A 16,320-nucleotide genomic window follows, 5' to 3' on the forward strand; every position below is an offset into this window, starting at 1 on the left:
CTAATAAATAAATATTAGGTTAACCTGGTTAACCTGTGAATAACCAGGTTCTGGTGACGGGCAGAGTGAGTACATGTAGCAATGAAATTAAAAGCTACAATGGGCTAAGCTAATTCTGCTAGTTCGGTGGTAAGTAATACAGTAAATATCTCTGATAAATATCACTGATAAATATCTCTGATATTGGCTTCACACAGAGGTGTGTAGAGTTCTCAGATAGTTGTAATGTACTTATATAGTTTATAGGTTATAAAGGAACGAGGTGGGCTAGTTTTATTGTTATCATAGCAACTGCCTACCAAGATGGCCGTCAGTTACAAAGTTCACAGAAGTGTGACATCACATGAGAACTATGTATTGATCTGTACTTATAGATTCCATACATTGTCATTGATACATGATCCAGAATGTTCTTAAATATTGGAACCGATACAGATATTAATATTGGATCAATCTCCAAAAGTTTGAACCGTTTTGGTTTCAGTCTTTAATTACTGAAAGGCAACTCATGTTAAAATGTATTTTATATTTCATATACAGCCTTCCCTGGAGGGATTGCTGTGTCTTCGCCTTCTGATCAGTCTGCTGCTGCTTGTTTTATTTTAAAACGTTTGTCTGAGTGGAAGTGGATGAGCCGGGATTTAAAACTCAGCAGCAGCAGCTCCAGCAGCTCCAGCAGCTATAGCAGCAGCAGCAGCAGCAGCAGCAGCAGCAGCAACAGCAGCAGCAGCAGCAGCAGCAACAGCAGCAGCAACAGCAGCAGCAGCTGCAGCAGCAGCAGCAGCAGCAGCAGCTCCAGCAGCAGCTATAGCAGCAGCAGCAGCAGCAGCAGCAACAGCAGCAGCAGCAGCAACAGCAGCAGCAACAGCAGCAGCAGCTGCAGCAGCAGCAGCAGCAGCTCCAGCAGCAGCTATAGCAGCAGCAGCAGCAGCAGCTCCAGCAGCAGCTATAGCAGCAGCAGCAGCAACAGCAGCAGCAACAGCAGCAGCAGCTCCAGCAGCAGCTATAGCAGCAGCAGCAGCAGCAGCAGCAACAGCAGCAGCAGCAGCAACAGCAGCAGCAACAGCAGCAGCAGCTGCAGCAGCAGCAGCAGCAGCTCCAGCAGCAGCTATAGCAGCAGCAGCAGCAGCAGCTCCAGCAGCAGCTCCAGCAGCAGCTATAGCAGCAGCAGCAGCAGCAGCTCCAGCAGCAGCTATAGCAGCAGCAGCAGCAACAGCAGCAGCAACAGCAGCAGCAGCAGCAGCAGCAGCAGCAGCAGCTCCAGCAGCAGCTATAGCAGCAGCAGCAGCAGCAGCTCCAGCAGCAGCTATAGCAGCAGCAGCAGCTGCTGCAGCAGCAGCAGCAGCAGCTCCAGCAGCAGCAGCAGCAGCAGCAGCAGCAGCTCCAGCAGCAGCAGCAGCAGCAGCAGCAGCAGCTCCAGCAGCAGCAGCAGCAGCAGCAGCTCCAGCAGCAGCAGCAGCAGCAGCAGCAGCAGCTCCAGCAGCAGCAGCAGCAGCAGCTCCAGCAGCTCCAGCAGCAGCAGCAGCAGCAGCAGCAGCAGCAGCAGCAGCTCCAGCAGCAGCAGCAGCAGCAGCAGCAGCTCCAGCAGCAGCAGCTCCAGCAGCTCCAGCAGCTCCAGCAGCAGCAGCAGCAGCAGCTCCAGCAGCAGCAGCTGCAGCAGCAGCAGCAGCAGCAGCTGCAGCAGGCCGTGTGCCTGCGGCTGATAAGCCTCCTCAGTCCAGTGGAGGTGAATAACGCTGCACTTCAGCAGAAACAAAGGATCTGTTTGCTGTAATTTAAAGTTCTGCAGCTCTCAGAGCTGAAGACGTTTTTAACCAGATCCGCCTCATCTGGAACAAATCTGACGAGGAATTAGATTCTAATTTAGCCGGATTTCATCCCATTATTCTCTGCATATTTGTTTGGCAACGTGAGCGAAACAATAGAGCAGAACCGCTGCAGCTGAATATTATCTGCTGAGCAGCAGGAAAGCAGATATTGATCCGCTGATCCGCAGAGCTTCACCTTTTAACTTCAGCCTTAAATTATGTCACCAGAAAAAGACGAGAAGAAACAGCAGGAGGCCAAGTTTACGCTGCAGGTGGAGAAATATTTCACCTCCATTCATTCACCCAGAGGATTCCACACATCTTCAAAGAGCTGAGCTGGACGTTTTGTTTCACTCCTCCAATAAGAAATGTTAAAAAATTATTGATTTCACTCAGAAAAAAAAACAACCTAATTTGTTAATATTTTAACTTTATAAAAATAATAAAAAACATTAATACTTGAGTATAAATATAAGCTAAATTTGAGAGTTTTAAACAAAGAGTTTTAAACTAAAACTTTTTGTTCATTTAATAATTTTTAGTTGATATGTAAGAATAAAGAAACATATGGACTGAAATATATAAAATTATACTATAAAATGTAGAACTTTTAAACAAATTAGATTTTTAAAATTTGGTGTAAAACGTGGTTTTAAGCAGAAAATGTAAATATTTTAAATATTATTTAAATATTCAGTTTCTGAAACTACCAAACTGTTCTGGTCTTTGTAGACTTGCAGAAACCTACAGAACATTAAATGTAAGGTTGATAGAAACATAATATTAAAAAATAATTTCACTTTTTTAAATATTTGAGATATTTTCCAGTTTCACAAAGTAAAAACAGTCTTAAATATTTCTAATCAAACTTTTAAGGTTAAACTGTTGCAGTTTGAATTTTCATAATGTTGACATCAGGTTTTGATTATTTTGTTTAATGTAAAATTGCACGTTATGTAAAAAATGTTTTTTATTTAAAGGTTGGCTGAGGTTTAAAAATTCCCAAAATGAATAATAATTATAAAAATATTCCAAGCATTTCTAAAAATCAAATGCTACGTTTGGAAATTTGAATCTAGGACTTAACAGAAGTCTATTATCTTTAAGTTACACAAATAAATAAATAATGTTTCATTCCAGAAAAATAGAGTTACATTTTCCTTTGAACTGCAGCTCACTGATTGAAAAGAAGCTAAATTATAGTTTAACTTTTACAGAAAGTTAAATTTTAGCCATGAAGATCCAGACTGAAGAGTTTTGCTCGACTCACCATGTTCCACTTTGGGAAGAGGAAATCTGTGCCGACGTACTCGAAGAAATGAGCGAAGCCTTCCTTTAGCCAGACGTCCTCCCACCACACCGGCGTCACCAGATCACCAAACCACTGAAACGGAAACAAGGAAACGATTCGTCTGGTTTTTAAATTATAGACAGTTATTTTCCTTTTCCATGAACTCCTGAAGGGAGTTAAAGTGTTGTTAACACACTGAAAACTCATCTAGCGCTGCAGTAAACATGTTTACTAGATAATAACACTGGCATAATGCTAATGGCTAAGCTACCTACTAAACCTAATGTTAATACACCAATATTAGTGTTTGCTAGATGTTAGCAGTTACAAAAAGAACAGCTAGTAAACAGTGGGATTAGCATGCTACACCTAGACTCGGCTAACCATTGCATGTTAGCATGCTAACATAAGTTAGCATGGCATATCTAGCAAGATGAGGGCAGTTTTAGCATAACAACCCCAGCTAGAATTTACATTAGCATACATTAGAGGCTAATTATGGCTAAAGCTAACATGTACTTCTAGCATTAGTCAATATTTAAGCTAGATTTAACAATTAACTACATAAAATCTACCAAATGGATTTTGATTGTTGCTGTTGACGTTGTGTGTTGCTAAAACTTTGGATTAACAAAACCAGCCGTTATTTACAGGAGACAAAGTTTTCTCCAATTAAATGTTTGAAAGTTTGTTTTCAGCTAAATGAGGTTGTTGACTGTTAATAAAAAATAAATAGAAATATTTAAAATACCTTTTAGAAATTTCAAACCACAACTTTTCACATATGCAGATAAATTTAAACAAATTCTCATCTTTTAAAACCTCAACATGCCACCTGGTATGTAAATTATACTCTAATTTATTTCTCTTTTCAATCATTTATTTTGTATGGAAATACAATTCTGCCAACATTCCACTATAACTTGTTTAAAATCATTTATTACTTACACAGTCAGCATTTAAAGGTAAGTTACCTGCTGTGACCTATAAACAAACTGCATTATAATAACATCTTATATTTTTGTAAATAGTGTGTTATAAATATTTGGTGTTAGACGTTGAATAACGACTAAAAGTTGCAGATTTCTAACAGAGTGAAATCTTTTGAGCCACTTTCTATGCAGAAACTGACCTTTAACTTGATGAAAAGTCACAGATTGATTTTTTTATTTTATTGGGATTAAATCTTCACTTTTGTTTTTAAATTTCACCCCCAGTAAAAGTAAAAAGATGAACAGATTTATGGTTTGAACTGATTAGATTTTATTCTTATTGCTCCTGTTTCATGTTTTTTTTTATGAACACCCAAAACTCAGTAGTTCAAGAAATAGATTACATGATTTGAGTGTAAGCAGAACAGAGCGCTTTGTCCTATATTAATGGAAAATTTAGTGGAAGTGAAAAAGTGGAAGTTTAGTGGAAGTGGTTTTGTGGTAGGAAAACCAAAACCTCATGGACCAAGCAAGGTAGATTTTTACTTTGATTTGACATCATTTCATTTCTTTCTTGTCATTTTGTGCCTAAACTGAGTTTTTCTGTTTTCACACCAAGCAGGAGGAAATGAGGCAGTTTTACACGGCAAAAACACTCAACCTTACGGAGTATTTTGATCCAGCTTCTAGTTCAAATATCTTAGTTCACTTGAAGTAAGAAAAACTCTTAACTTACAAGTAACTTCTGAGCAAGATACAGTATAGGAGCTTGATTTAGGATTTATTAAAATGTTCCAGTTAAACTGGTGGATTATTGTTACAAGTTAAAAACTGGAACTTTTCCATTAATATTAAGGAAATATTGACTTAAAATCTTATATCTTGCTGAAAATTACTTGTCAGTTTTGTTTTATTTCAAGTCTAATCAGACATTTGCACTGGAAACCTGAAAATATTTGCTAAGATTGTGTTTGTTTTGCAGTGAAAGTCCTGCAGCAATAAGTATTTTTCAAACAAACACTTGAAAACAAGGAGGAATTTTCTGCTTTAATTTTCTGCTTTAATTTTCTGCCGGCCTCCTGCCCAGATTCTCTGAGTCGTGTTGGAGCAAACCAGAGGTAAAGTTTAATAAAAAGATAAAGCTGAACTCTGCAGTATATTTCTCTTTTCCTGCCTGAATCTGAATGTTAATGTCCACAGTGACACACGGGCCACAGAAAACGGAAAACAAACCTCCGACTCGACTGCGACCCACATTAAACCTCCTGTCTCCTGCTGCAGGTTCAGGTTGAGTCCTACTGAACAAGAAAAAGTCTCTGTTTGCATTATTTTGTCTGGGGCTGAAACAGATTTAGTCTGGAGCCTCAGATGGCGCGGCGCTCGTGGAGCAAACCGTTTCCAGGTGGATTTGTTGTGTGGGTGAAGGAGGAGCAGCGGCGGAGCGACAGCAGAAACTTCAGTGGAGAGCAGGAAGCTGTGAGGAGGAAACCAGACGCTGCCTGTTGTCTCCATGATCATTGTTTACGCAGAAACCGCATGAAGTAGGAGCAGAAAAACCAAAACTCACTGTTGATTCCTCTCTCTTTGTCATGTTTGATTTCATTTTTTTACGTTTTGCAATAATTTATGTTGTTCTTTTGAGTATATTTATCATTTAAAATTCAGATTGCCGTTTCTGTGTCTCATTTTTCACTTCAACGTGTCTGCAGGTGATGATCCATGCAGTTCAGTGATGCATTAAGCATCAGACTAATGCAAAACGGTAATGGCAAAACATGCTAGTTTGAGAAAACACTGGCTTTTCTCTGCATCTAAATATAATTTAAGTTTTACGAAGAAGAAAAAATACAAATAAGGAAGAAGAAAAGCAGAAACGGCTCGGTGGAGACGTTACAGGACCAGATTCATTAAACTGAAGTGAAACAGAAACAAATCAAAACTTCGTCAAAAACTTTCCTCATCTCCTGGGTCTGTTAATAAATCACAACAGAAACACGTTTATGTTTTAATATGCAGAACAGACGCATCAAACTAGTTCACAGGAAAACCTGGAGGTGTGTTTCAAGTTAATGTTTTTTATTTCTACCAATCTGACAGGAAGCAGGAAAAGCTGCTTGACTGAAACCAGAAGATTTTAGATTTTACTTCAGTTAAAATATAAAAAAAATCTAACACTGGATTAATAATGTTTCATAATCTGCTCATAATAAAATGTTCTGCGTTAAAAATGACTTTGGGTTGAATCAAAGGTTTTGCACTTTGGACAGAAAAAACAAACTAAAATTACAAATACAAGCATGTAATATTTTAAATATTCTTATTTTGTGGCTCCAAAACTTAAAAGCAGCTTTACTTTATTAAAGATCGTCTTAGATTTTTTTATTTGTCTATTTTCAGCAGCATTTTGTCTCTTTAAAATTAACTTGCTGTAGTCGTTTGTTGTTCTTGGTTGCCGTGGAAACGGCTCATTAAAATGATTTAAAGTGTCATTCTCCTTTGTTGCTTCCAAGTCTCTGCAGATACTGTGGGAGTAAAGACTTTAATTAGGCCAAATTAGTTTAACTTCCTTCAGTGGCAAACTGAGTCAAACCCCCAACGATTAAAACGCCCACAAATACAAAACAGGAAATGTATGGAATCCCATTCATGTAAACATCTGAACAAAGAGACTCTATAATTCTAAGTATTTGTAGCTTCATTAATTAAATGTTGTTAATAACTTATTGAATTAATAAACATCAGAGGTTGTTCTTGTTAGAAATCTCAACAAGCTGCAAACGTCACATTTTAGACGTGAAGAATCAGCAGCAACACGAGAAAAGTGGGATTATATTCCCGTAATCTGTGGATTATTAATAATAATATTGATCTGGACTTGAAACATTTTTCTGTTTTTTTATTAAAATGATTAATAAACAAATTATTTGACCATTTTCGGGTGAAATCATAACTATATAAAGTTAGTCCGGTGTTCTGCTGAGTCAGAACCGACAGAATCTGAAATGTTCACCAAACATCAGGATCAAAATGTTCCACCAGAACCGAAGTGATTCATTTTTAACTTAAATCTCTTCCTCTGTAGTAAAACTTCCTGTTGGTGTTGAACAAACCGCCGCTGATCTGCTGAACGTTTGAGTTTCGTTTTCCTTTTCATCCGCCTGGTCGCCATCGCTCCAAGTGGGTCAGTAAGTTTTTGGTTTGCTCAAGCTTCCAGACAAACAGAGAACACAATTAATTTTACTCTGGGGAGGTTTTCAGCTTCACGGTGACAGAAATAAAATCTCCTCGTGTTTCTTTCTGGTAATTAAAGATGACAAACGACACGGCCGTCTTGATTGGCTGCTGGGTTTCGCTCTCCCAGGCTGAGCCTCATTAAAACATGAAAACGCCTCCAGCAGGTCGGACGTTTCTGCTGAGGAGGTTGACGGAGGCTGCTGCCGCGGGATCCTGTTGTCATGGATGCAGCGGTGCATTGTGGGTGGGGGTTCACGAGCCGCAGCCGGAGAGGAAGACGAGAAACATGATGAGTCGGTGGAAAAATGTTTCCAGCAAACAACAACAACTCTGCTCAATATTCAGCTGTTTTCTTCTGTTCATCCTGATCATCATTATAGATTATTGATAATAAAAGCACAAAATTAAAATCTTAGAAAACTACAACTTTACATAAGACCAAAGAAAATGTAATTATTTCCACATTTCTTCACTTTGACGTCATTAGAAAGATTAGAGGATCTGTAAATAACTCCAAATATCCAGATAAAAATGTTTTTGGTTGCTATAGTAACATAAATACATATATTTCATTAACATTTTCTGATGTATCTGAATGACACATTTTCATATTATTTTAATAGGGTCTTTATTTTTAAGTTTAGGGTTTGTCTCTCCCAGTTCAAACAGTAAAGATGGAAACGTTTCTCTAAAATAGATCAATGGACTGAGCTGGTCCAGAACTTTTCCAGTCATTTTGTCCACCCAGTCGCACTGGGTGGACTGGGTGGCACTAACAAACTCATTTATACACACCGCTCTTTTTCAGTCCTTCCAGGATTTCATAATGTTCCTGCAATAAATTGTTAATTTAAAAATATCTGCAAGAAATTTTGCAATATATATATATATGACTGTAAATGTGACTTTTAATTACTTGCAAATAATCAATAACAGACTCAAACTTGACATCAAGAGTAGAAGTAAAACGTACTGCCACCTACAGGAGGGAGTCGGTATCACATAAAACCAACGTTTTGATTATTTTTCTGGAAAACTTTCAGTTTGTGAATTTCCACATAGTAAAACCAGAAGAACTGACTGATGTAATTTGGTTAATGTAAACGGATAAAAACCACTTTGATTTGATTAATAAAATAATTTTTAAGCACACAACTGGTTCTATTTATGCATACCTCTGGAGTCTAGGGGCCACATATAGAGCTGTGGTAGGCCGGATTTGGCCCCCGGGCCTCGTGTTTGACACACATACTTTACTCAATAGCTTCAGAGTTACGTAGAAAATGATTAACTTAAATTATATTTGTCTCTGTGCTTTTGCAGCAGACCTCGGCGTCTTCCTGCAGCTTCATTAGTTATTGACAAAAGTTTTTAGTCCTAATCTGTGTTTTCAAGTCAAATCGTCTTAAATTCACTGGAGGAGTGAATTTATGGATGTGGTTAAATAAAAACAACATAAAGTCTTTAAGCAGCGGATCAACCTGAATATTCAGGAGATTTTCTTTGACGGCGTGGTTCAGGACGCACCAATCAGTTTTTTAAAATAATTCACAGATTTACAGGGACTGTGAAAATGAGCTGCAGGTTCCCAGAGAGGGAAAAGTACATGATGCATTTAAAGACCAAACATAGTGGGAATTCTCACTACTGGACTCTGACTGGCTGTTCGGCTCATTTTGACTATCAGACGAGGAACAAACAAAAGCTGCCAATTCATTTGACAAGAAAAAAAATGTACTGCATTTATTTTAAGACTCATTATGTAAAATCTTGGTGTATCTTAACTATTAAAGGCCTGAAATTAGGATAATTAAATGTAAGACCTTGCAGAAACCTGGTAAATAATTCAAACTAGAGATAAAAAAGATAAATTTGTTTCAACGTCTCTACCTTCGTTCTTCTCTCCCTTCGTCTTCGTCATCGTTTTTGTTTTACTCTCTTCTGGAACAAAGCGGATCCGTGCCTTTGATCATCGTCTCCTTCCCCTCTTCTGGCTCTGGCTGATAAATATTCATCCAGCGGAGGGACTGGGTCTGATTCTCGCTCTGTTTGGGTTGAGATCCTCGCAGCGTCGTCACAGCCAGACGAGTCCTGCCGGTCGTTTGGCTCCAAAACTGTTTATTTCCACACATCTGTGGAGCCATCGAGTCTCAGAGTCATCAGTCCCGACTGGATCCATGTCAGGGTAACGGAAAAAAATCTATTTTCTTTTGAAATCGATTCCCTGGAAATCTTGTTTGTTTTGGGATTTAAAGCTGGAAGTCTGTCAACTTGGTTATAGATTTAGAGGCGATGCTGAAGATGCCAGCAGGAATAACTGCAACGCTGCGAAAAAGTTATTTGCTTCTTTCTTGTCCCAGAAACGTTTCAGATCAACAGAAAACTACCATCCATCACTGCTGTGACTATTAAAGCAAGGAATCTATTAAAAAGGATCTGATAAAATGCAGGAGGCAAAAATATTACAGAACCACAACATATGTTTTTATCCAAAGAACCAGATAGAAAAAAAAAAGACACAAAGTTGTTCTAAGGCTCTGCTGCTGCAGAATCACAAGAGATCAGAAACGACTCATCCAAGAGGAACCAGATTAAAATCTAAAGATGTTTTCACACTGCACTGTTTGGTAGATTTGATTTGGAAACAAAATCACAGCATTTGTAACGTCTCCAGCTGCTGTGGTTCTGAGTCAAACCAACCTGTTCCCCTCCTGGCCTGTGGGGGCGCTGCACCAAGAACCACTGAAGGAAACAACGAAAACTCTGAAGACACTGAGAGCAACTTCCTTCTTCACCAGATGGAAACAAGATGGAGGCGTTAGATCTTAGTGTTGGAGGATTTCTCTTTAGTCTTTGGCTATAGACCATGAGACATTTCTCCTGCTAGCGCTAGGCTAGCATGCTAGCTTTGGTTGTATTTACCCAGAATGCCTTGTGCTGTAGTCCACTTCCTGCTTTTAGAGTGGCCTCCGGTCTGGTTGGCGTTCAATAATGAATAATAACTTTAATAAGAATATAAATCGTTTAATGCTTTACTGCTGAGACATTGTAGTTGAATTTCTTCTGTTGTATGCCCCTCTCCTTGGGCTGCCACCTTATCGTGGTGGAGGGTTTCAGGGCCCCAATGATCCTAGGAGCTATGCTGTCTCAGGCTTCATGCCCCTGGTAGGGTCACCCAAGGCAGACAGGTCCTAGATCTCGGCGCCTGTACGTTGGGGTTTACCCTGGTGAACGAGAGGGTAGCCTCCCTCCGCCTACGGGTGGGAGGACGGATCCTGACTGTTGTTTGTGCTGACGGGCCGAACGACAGTTCAGATTACCCACCCTTCTTGGAGTCTTTAGAGGGGGTACTGGAGAGTGCCCCTCCTGGGGACTCCCTTGTTCTGCTGGGGGACTTCAACGCTCACGTGAGAATGACACTTTAAGCAACAAAGGAGAATGACACTTTAAATCATTTTAATGAGCCGTTTCCACGGCAACCAAGAACAATGACAGTGAGACCTGGAGGGGCGTGGTTGGGAGGAACGGCCCCCCCGTTCTGAACTTGAGTGGTGTTCTGTTGTTGGACTTCTGTGCTCGTCATGGATTGTCCATAACAAACACCATGTTCAAGCATAAGAGTGTCCATATGTGCACTTGGCACCAGGATGGGAAATGCTAAAAGCACGGAACTCAGCCTTCAAGTCTGGCGACAAGGAGGCACTGAGGACAGCGAGAGCCAACTTGAACCGTGCTATCAGGTTAGCAAAGCGAACTCACAGTCAGAAAATACAGGAGTTCTTCCACGACACCAGCAACACCAGGAGTATGGGGCAAGGCATAAAGGCGATCACAGATTACAATCCATCCTCCCCCCCAGTGGGTGAAGTTGATGCTGACCTTCTAAATGGACTCAATAACTTCTTTGGGAGGTTCGAGGCACTGAACAGTACTCTGGCAAAGAAAACTGTTCCCCACCAGGAAGAGGAGGCACTCTGCCTGGGCACAGCCGATGTGTTGAAGACTCTGAAAAGAGTCAACCCACGGAAGGCCCCAGGCCCCGACAACATACCTGGGCGGGTGTTCAGGGAATGCGCAGGTCAGCTGGCTGGTGTCCTAACAAACATTTTTAACACCTCACTGGACCAAGCCACAGTGCCTGTCTCAAAACTGCCTCCATCATTCCGGTGCCGAAGAAACCTCAAGTCACCTCTTTCAACGATTACCGGCCTGTGGCACTGACTCCCATCATGATGCAGTGCTTTGAAAGGCTGGTAAAAGAACACATCGTCTCCAGACTCCCCTCCACATTCGACCCGTTCCAGTTTGCCTACCGCCGAAACCGCTCCACTGAGGACGCCATCTCCTCCGCCCTACACCTGAGCCTGGCTCACCTGGAGGAGAAGAACACTCATGTGCGGATGTTGTTCCTGGACTTCAGCTCAGCGTTCAACACAATCATCCCACAGCATCTGGCAGAAAAACTGGGACACCTGGGCTTCAGCACCCCCCTGCGCAACTGGCTGCTAGACTTCCTCACCGACAGACCTCAGTCAGTCCGGATCGGACAACACACCTCCGATGTCATCACCCTCAGCACAGGCTCCCCTCAGGGCTGCGTTCTGAGCCCTCTGCTGTTCACTCTGATGACACACGACTGCGTCCCCAGGTTTGCCACCAACCACATCGTGAAGTTCGTGGACGACACAACGGTGGTGGGCCTCATCAGAGACGACAACAACCTGGACTACAGAGAGGAGGTGGAGCAGCTGGTGGACTGGTGCAGAGACAACAGCCTGATCCTGAACGTTGACAAGACGAAGGAGATGATCGTCGACTTCAGGAAGAACCGGCCCAGCCACCCTCCACTGCTCATCAACAGCTCAGCTGTGGAGGTGGTCAGCACCACCAAATTCCTGGGGGTGCACATCACAAATGACCTCACCTGGACTGTGAACACCGCATCTCTGGTCAAGAGGGCACAGAAACGCTTGTATTTCCTGCGGAGGATGAGAAGAGCACACCTGCCCCCGCCCATCCTCAAGACGTTCTACAGAAGCACCATAGAGAGCATTCTGACCAGCTGCCTCTCTGTGTGGTGTGGAGGCTGCAGCGCCTCCGACTGGAAGAACGTGAGGAGAGTGGTGCGGACAGCAGAGAGGATCATTGGGGCCCCCCTTCCCTCCATTCAGGACATTTCATCCCAGCGCTGCGTGTCCCGAGGCCGAAACATCGACAGTGACCCCTCACACCCCCACCATGGACTGTTCTCCCTGCTGCCCTCTGGAAACAGGTTCCGCAGCGTCCGGTGCAGGTCCACCAGGTTCAGAAACAGCTTTTTCCCACTTGCCATCAGACTGCTGAACTCTTAACTGGACTGCACTCAAAAACTGGTCTCCACTTCATACCTTGCACATATACATAGCTAAATAACTTCCATTTTACTTTGAGTCCTGCACTTTATATTTTACATTCATATTTATATTCATACTTTATACAGTATTTTATTTTATTCTGGAGTAACCTCACAACATTGGAACCTCAAAACATTGTCCTGAGCCGTATGCAACGAAATTTCGTTCTGTATACACCCTGTGCATGCAAAATGACAATAAAGTCAGTCTAAGTCTAAGTCTAAGTCTAAGGACACCCTCGGCAGCAGTTCGATGATCGACTTTGTCATCGTTTCATCAGATCTGCGGCCGTATGTCTTGGACACGCGGGTGAAGAGAGGTGCGGAGCTGTCCACTGACCATACCTGGTGGTGAGTTGGCTCTGGTGGTGGGGAAGGAAGCCGGTCAGACCTGGCAGGCCCAAACGTGTTGTGAGGGTCTGCTGAGAACGTCTGGCGGAATCCCCTGTGAGACGGAGCTTTAACTCCCATCTCCGGCAGAACTTCAAACATGTTCCAGGGGAGATGGGGGACATGGAGTCTGAGTGGACCGTGTTCCGTGCCTCCATTGTTGATGAGGCTTACCGGAGCTGTAGCCGCAAGGTTGTCGGTGCCTGTCGCGGCGGCAACCCTCAAACCCGTTGGTGGACACCTTCGGTGAGGGATACCGTCAGACTGAAGGAGGAGTCCTTTCGGGCCTTTTTGGGACTCCGGAAGCAGCTGATGGGTACCGGCGGGCGAAGCGGCATGCGGCTCGGGTGGTTGCTGATGCAAAAACTCGGGCGTGGGAGAAGTTTGGAGAGACCATGGAGAAAGACTTCTGTACGGCTTCTGGTCCACCATCTGGCGTCTCAGGAGGGGGAAGCAATACGGCACCACACTGTTTACAGTGGGGATGGTGTGCTGCTGACCTCTACTCGGGACATTGTGGGCCGGTGGGCAGAATACTTTGAAGACCTCAATCCCACCAACATGCCTTCCATTGAGGAAGCTGAGCCTGGGAACTCTGGGTTGGGCTCTCCAATCTCTGGGGGCGAGGTCGCCGAGGTGGTTAAAAAGCTCCTCGGTGGCAAGGCTCCGGGGGTGGATGAGATCCGCCCGGAGTTCCTTAAGGCTCTGGATGTTGTAGGGTTGTGTTGGCTGATGCAACTCTGCAATATCACTTGGACATCGGGGGCAGTTCCCCTGGATTGGCAGACTGGGGTGGTGGCCCCCCTGTTCAAAGTCCCCCGGAGTCAAAGTCTGGTCCGAACTGCCGGCAGTAAGTCGGGCTCGTTTCCGGTGAGAATTGGACTCCGCCAGGGCTGCCCTTTATCACCGATTCTGTTCATTACTTTCATGGACAGAATTTCTAGGCGCAGCCAAGGTGTTGAAGGGATCCGTTTGGTGGCCTTAGGATCTCATCTCTGCTTTTTGCAGACGATGTGGTCCTTTTGGCTTCATCAGGCCGTGATCTGCAGCTCTCGCTGGAGCGGTTCGCAGCTGAGTGTGAAGCGGCTGGGATGAGGATCAGTGCCTCCAAATCCGAGGCCATGGTCTCGAGCCGGAAAAGGGTAGAGTGCCTTCTCCGGGTCAGGGAGGGTGTCCTGCCCCAAGCGGAGGAGTTCAAGTATCTCGGGATCTTGTTCACGAATGGGGGAAGAAGGGAGCGGGAGATCGACAAGCGGATTGATACAGCGTCTGCCGTCAAGCGGGCGCTGTACCGGTCCGTCGTGGTGAAGAGAGAGCTGAGCCAAAAAGCGAAGCTCTCGATTTACTGGTCGATCTACGTTCCCACCCTCATCTATGGTCATGAGCTTTGGGTCGTGACAGAAAGAACGAGATCGCAGATACAAGCGGCTGAAATGGGTTTTCTCCGCAGGGTGTCTGGGCTCTCCCTTAGAGATGGGGTGAGAAGCTCAGTCATCCAGGAGGGACTCAGAGTAGAGCCGCTGCTCCTTCACATTGAGAGGAGCCAGTTGAGGCTCGGGCATCTGGTCAGGATGCCTCCTGGACGCCTCCCTGGTGAGATGTTCATGTCCCACCGGGAGGAGGCCCCAGGGAAGACGCAGGACACGCTGGAGGGACTATGTCTCTCGGCTGGCCTGGGAACGCCTCGGGATTCCCCTGGAGGAGAGGGAAGTCTGGGCCTCCCTTCTGAAGCTGCTACCCCCACGACCCGACCCCGGATAAGCGGAAGAAGATGGATTGATGGATGTATTATTAAAAATTAAGTATTTAAATATCGTCTGCCATATTTAAATTGGTTGGGTTGTTTGAGTTTATTATTTCTGTTTATTAGTTTCTATTCTTTGATTAGATCAGTCATGTTTGTTTTTATTTTCTTTAGTCCTTACTTAATTTCTCCAGTTTTTTAATCTTATGTTTAGTTATTATAGGTTATATTTTCCTCGTTACCCAGTGTTACCCTCGCTTGCCCATGTGCCATTTCTCTCTCTCTCCTCTGCCTGAAACTTGTTTCTATTTATTCCTTCTTCTCTAATCAAACTCACCATAAAACCTTTTCTCAGTTCCTCCTGTTAAATCCCGTTTCTTTCTGCTGGCTTTCTGTTCTTGGTTCTTGTGGTTTTTGTTTCTGCGTTCTCTGTTATTTTTCTGTTTTTGCTCCGAAGCTTTTTTTGAAACATGAAAATCAACTCCACGTCTTTTTTTCCTGCAGCATTTTAATCATCAACCTCATCATGTCAGTGTCTGTCTGGCTCTCATTACTGTTGTCTTGTTGCCAAGCAGAAACCCAGCAGGTTTATTTTCACCAGTGGAGAGTTGGTGCTGTAATTCAGAGGCGATGTGGTCCGAACCACGGCCAGCATGAAGCCATGAATGTGAGAAATGAGAACGTCACACAAAAAACACAAAAGACGATCAAACTAAATAAGAAAACTTCAATTTTAAAACACAGGAGTTTAATATATGACAGAGAATTATGATTTGATATTTCTTTGGTATTATTTATATTTAATCAGATCAAAAACCCAGAACAGCTGATCATTGATTTTATCCCCCTCAGAAAAACAGAAATGAATCAAATCTGTGGTTAACGTCTAGATGTTAAGGATCTATGTACTTTTTGTTTCCTCATATTAAAATGATTTTTAAACATTTGGCTGCTGACTGAATAAATTTTCATTGTAAAACTGCATCTTGTTCAGGAAGCTCTTCAGATGAGAAGCAGCAGAGGGAAACTGTCGGGTCTAAATACCTATTAGAGACAATTTAAACAAATACAGGAAAGACAAGAGAGTTAGATTCTTTGTTTCTCGCGAGGAGAGCAGACAGAGATGTGTTTACAGTTACAAACCGCCGACCGCTCTGCCACACATCTGTCTGTTCCTCTCTTTTATTGATCTTTAGGAAACCCTGCCACACGGGGCGCTGCAACTCTAAAAGGGTGGAGTCAAAACATGGTTGCAGCGCTAAATAACATTCACTAATCTAGACACATGTTATCTATACTCTAAATCTTTCTTTCTCCAGGCACAGCGTTGAATAAGACCCGTTTGCATAGCTTCAAAGCAACGGCTTTGTATCACAAAAAAGCACAGAGCAGAGTTTATTGTCAGGCATGTAAAACTCTGCTGGGAGCAATTAACACCTCTGTCTTGTAGGAAGTCCTGCAGGGCAACATCTGCTGAGAGTAGCTGTCACCCCTATTTCCCAAGGAAGTCTCAGGATAGAATCAAAGTT

The 16,320-nt window shown here is 43.1% G+C and overlaps 1 protein-coding gene across 1 annotated transcript in view; it reads right to left on the reverse strand.

The window, feature by feature from the left end:
• Window positions 1-16,320, reverse strand: part of LOC116736546 (thyrotropin-releasing hormone-degrading ectoenzyme) — a 153,888-nt gene that overhangs the window by 45,591 nt on the left and 91,977 nt on the right. The window contains exon 6 of the mRNA XM_032589039.1: window positions 3,079-3,192. Coding sequence (XP_032444930.1) covers window positions 3,079-3,192 — 114 coding nt within the window. The remainder of the gene's footprint in view (window positions 1-3,078; window positions 3,193-16,320) is intronic.

This window comes from Xiphophorus hellerii, chromosome 17 (genome assembly GCF_003331165.1).
Source record: "Xiphophorus hellerii strain 12219 chromosome 17, Xiphophorus_hellerii-4.1, whole genome shotgun sequence".
Taxonomy (NCBI): domain Eukaryota; kingdom Metazoa; phylum Chordata; class Actinopteri; order Cyprinodontiformes; family Poeciliidae; genus Xiphophorus; species Xiphophorus hellerii.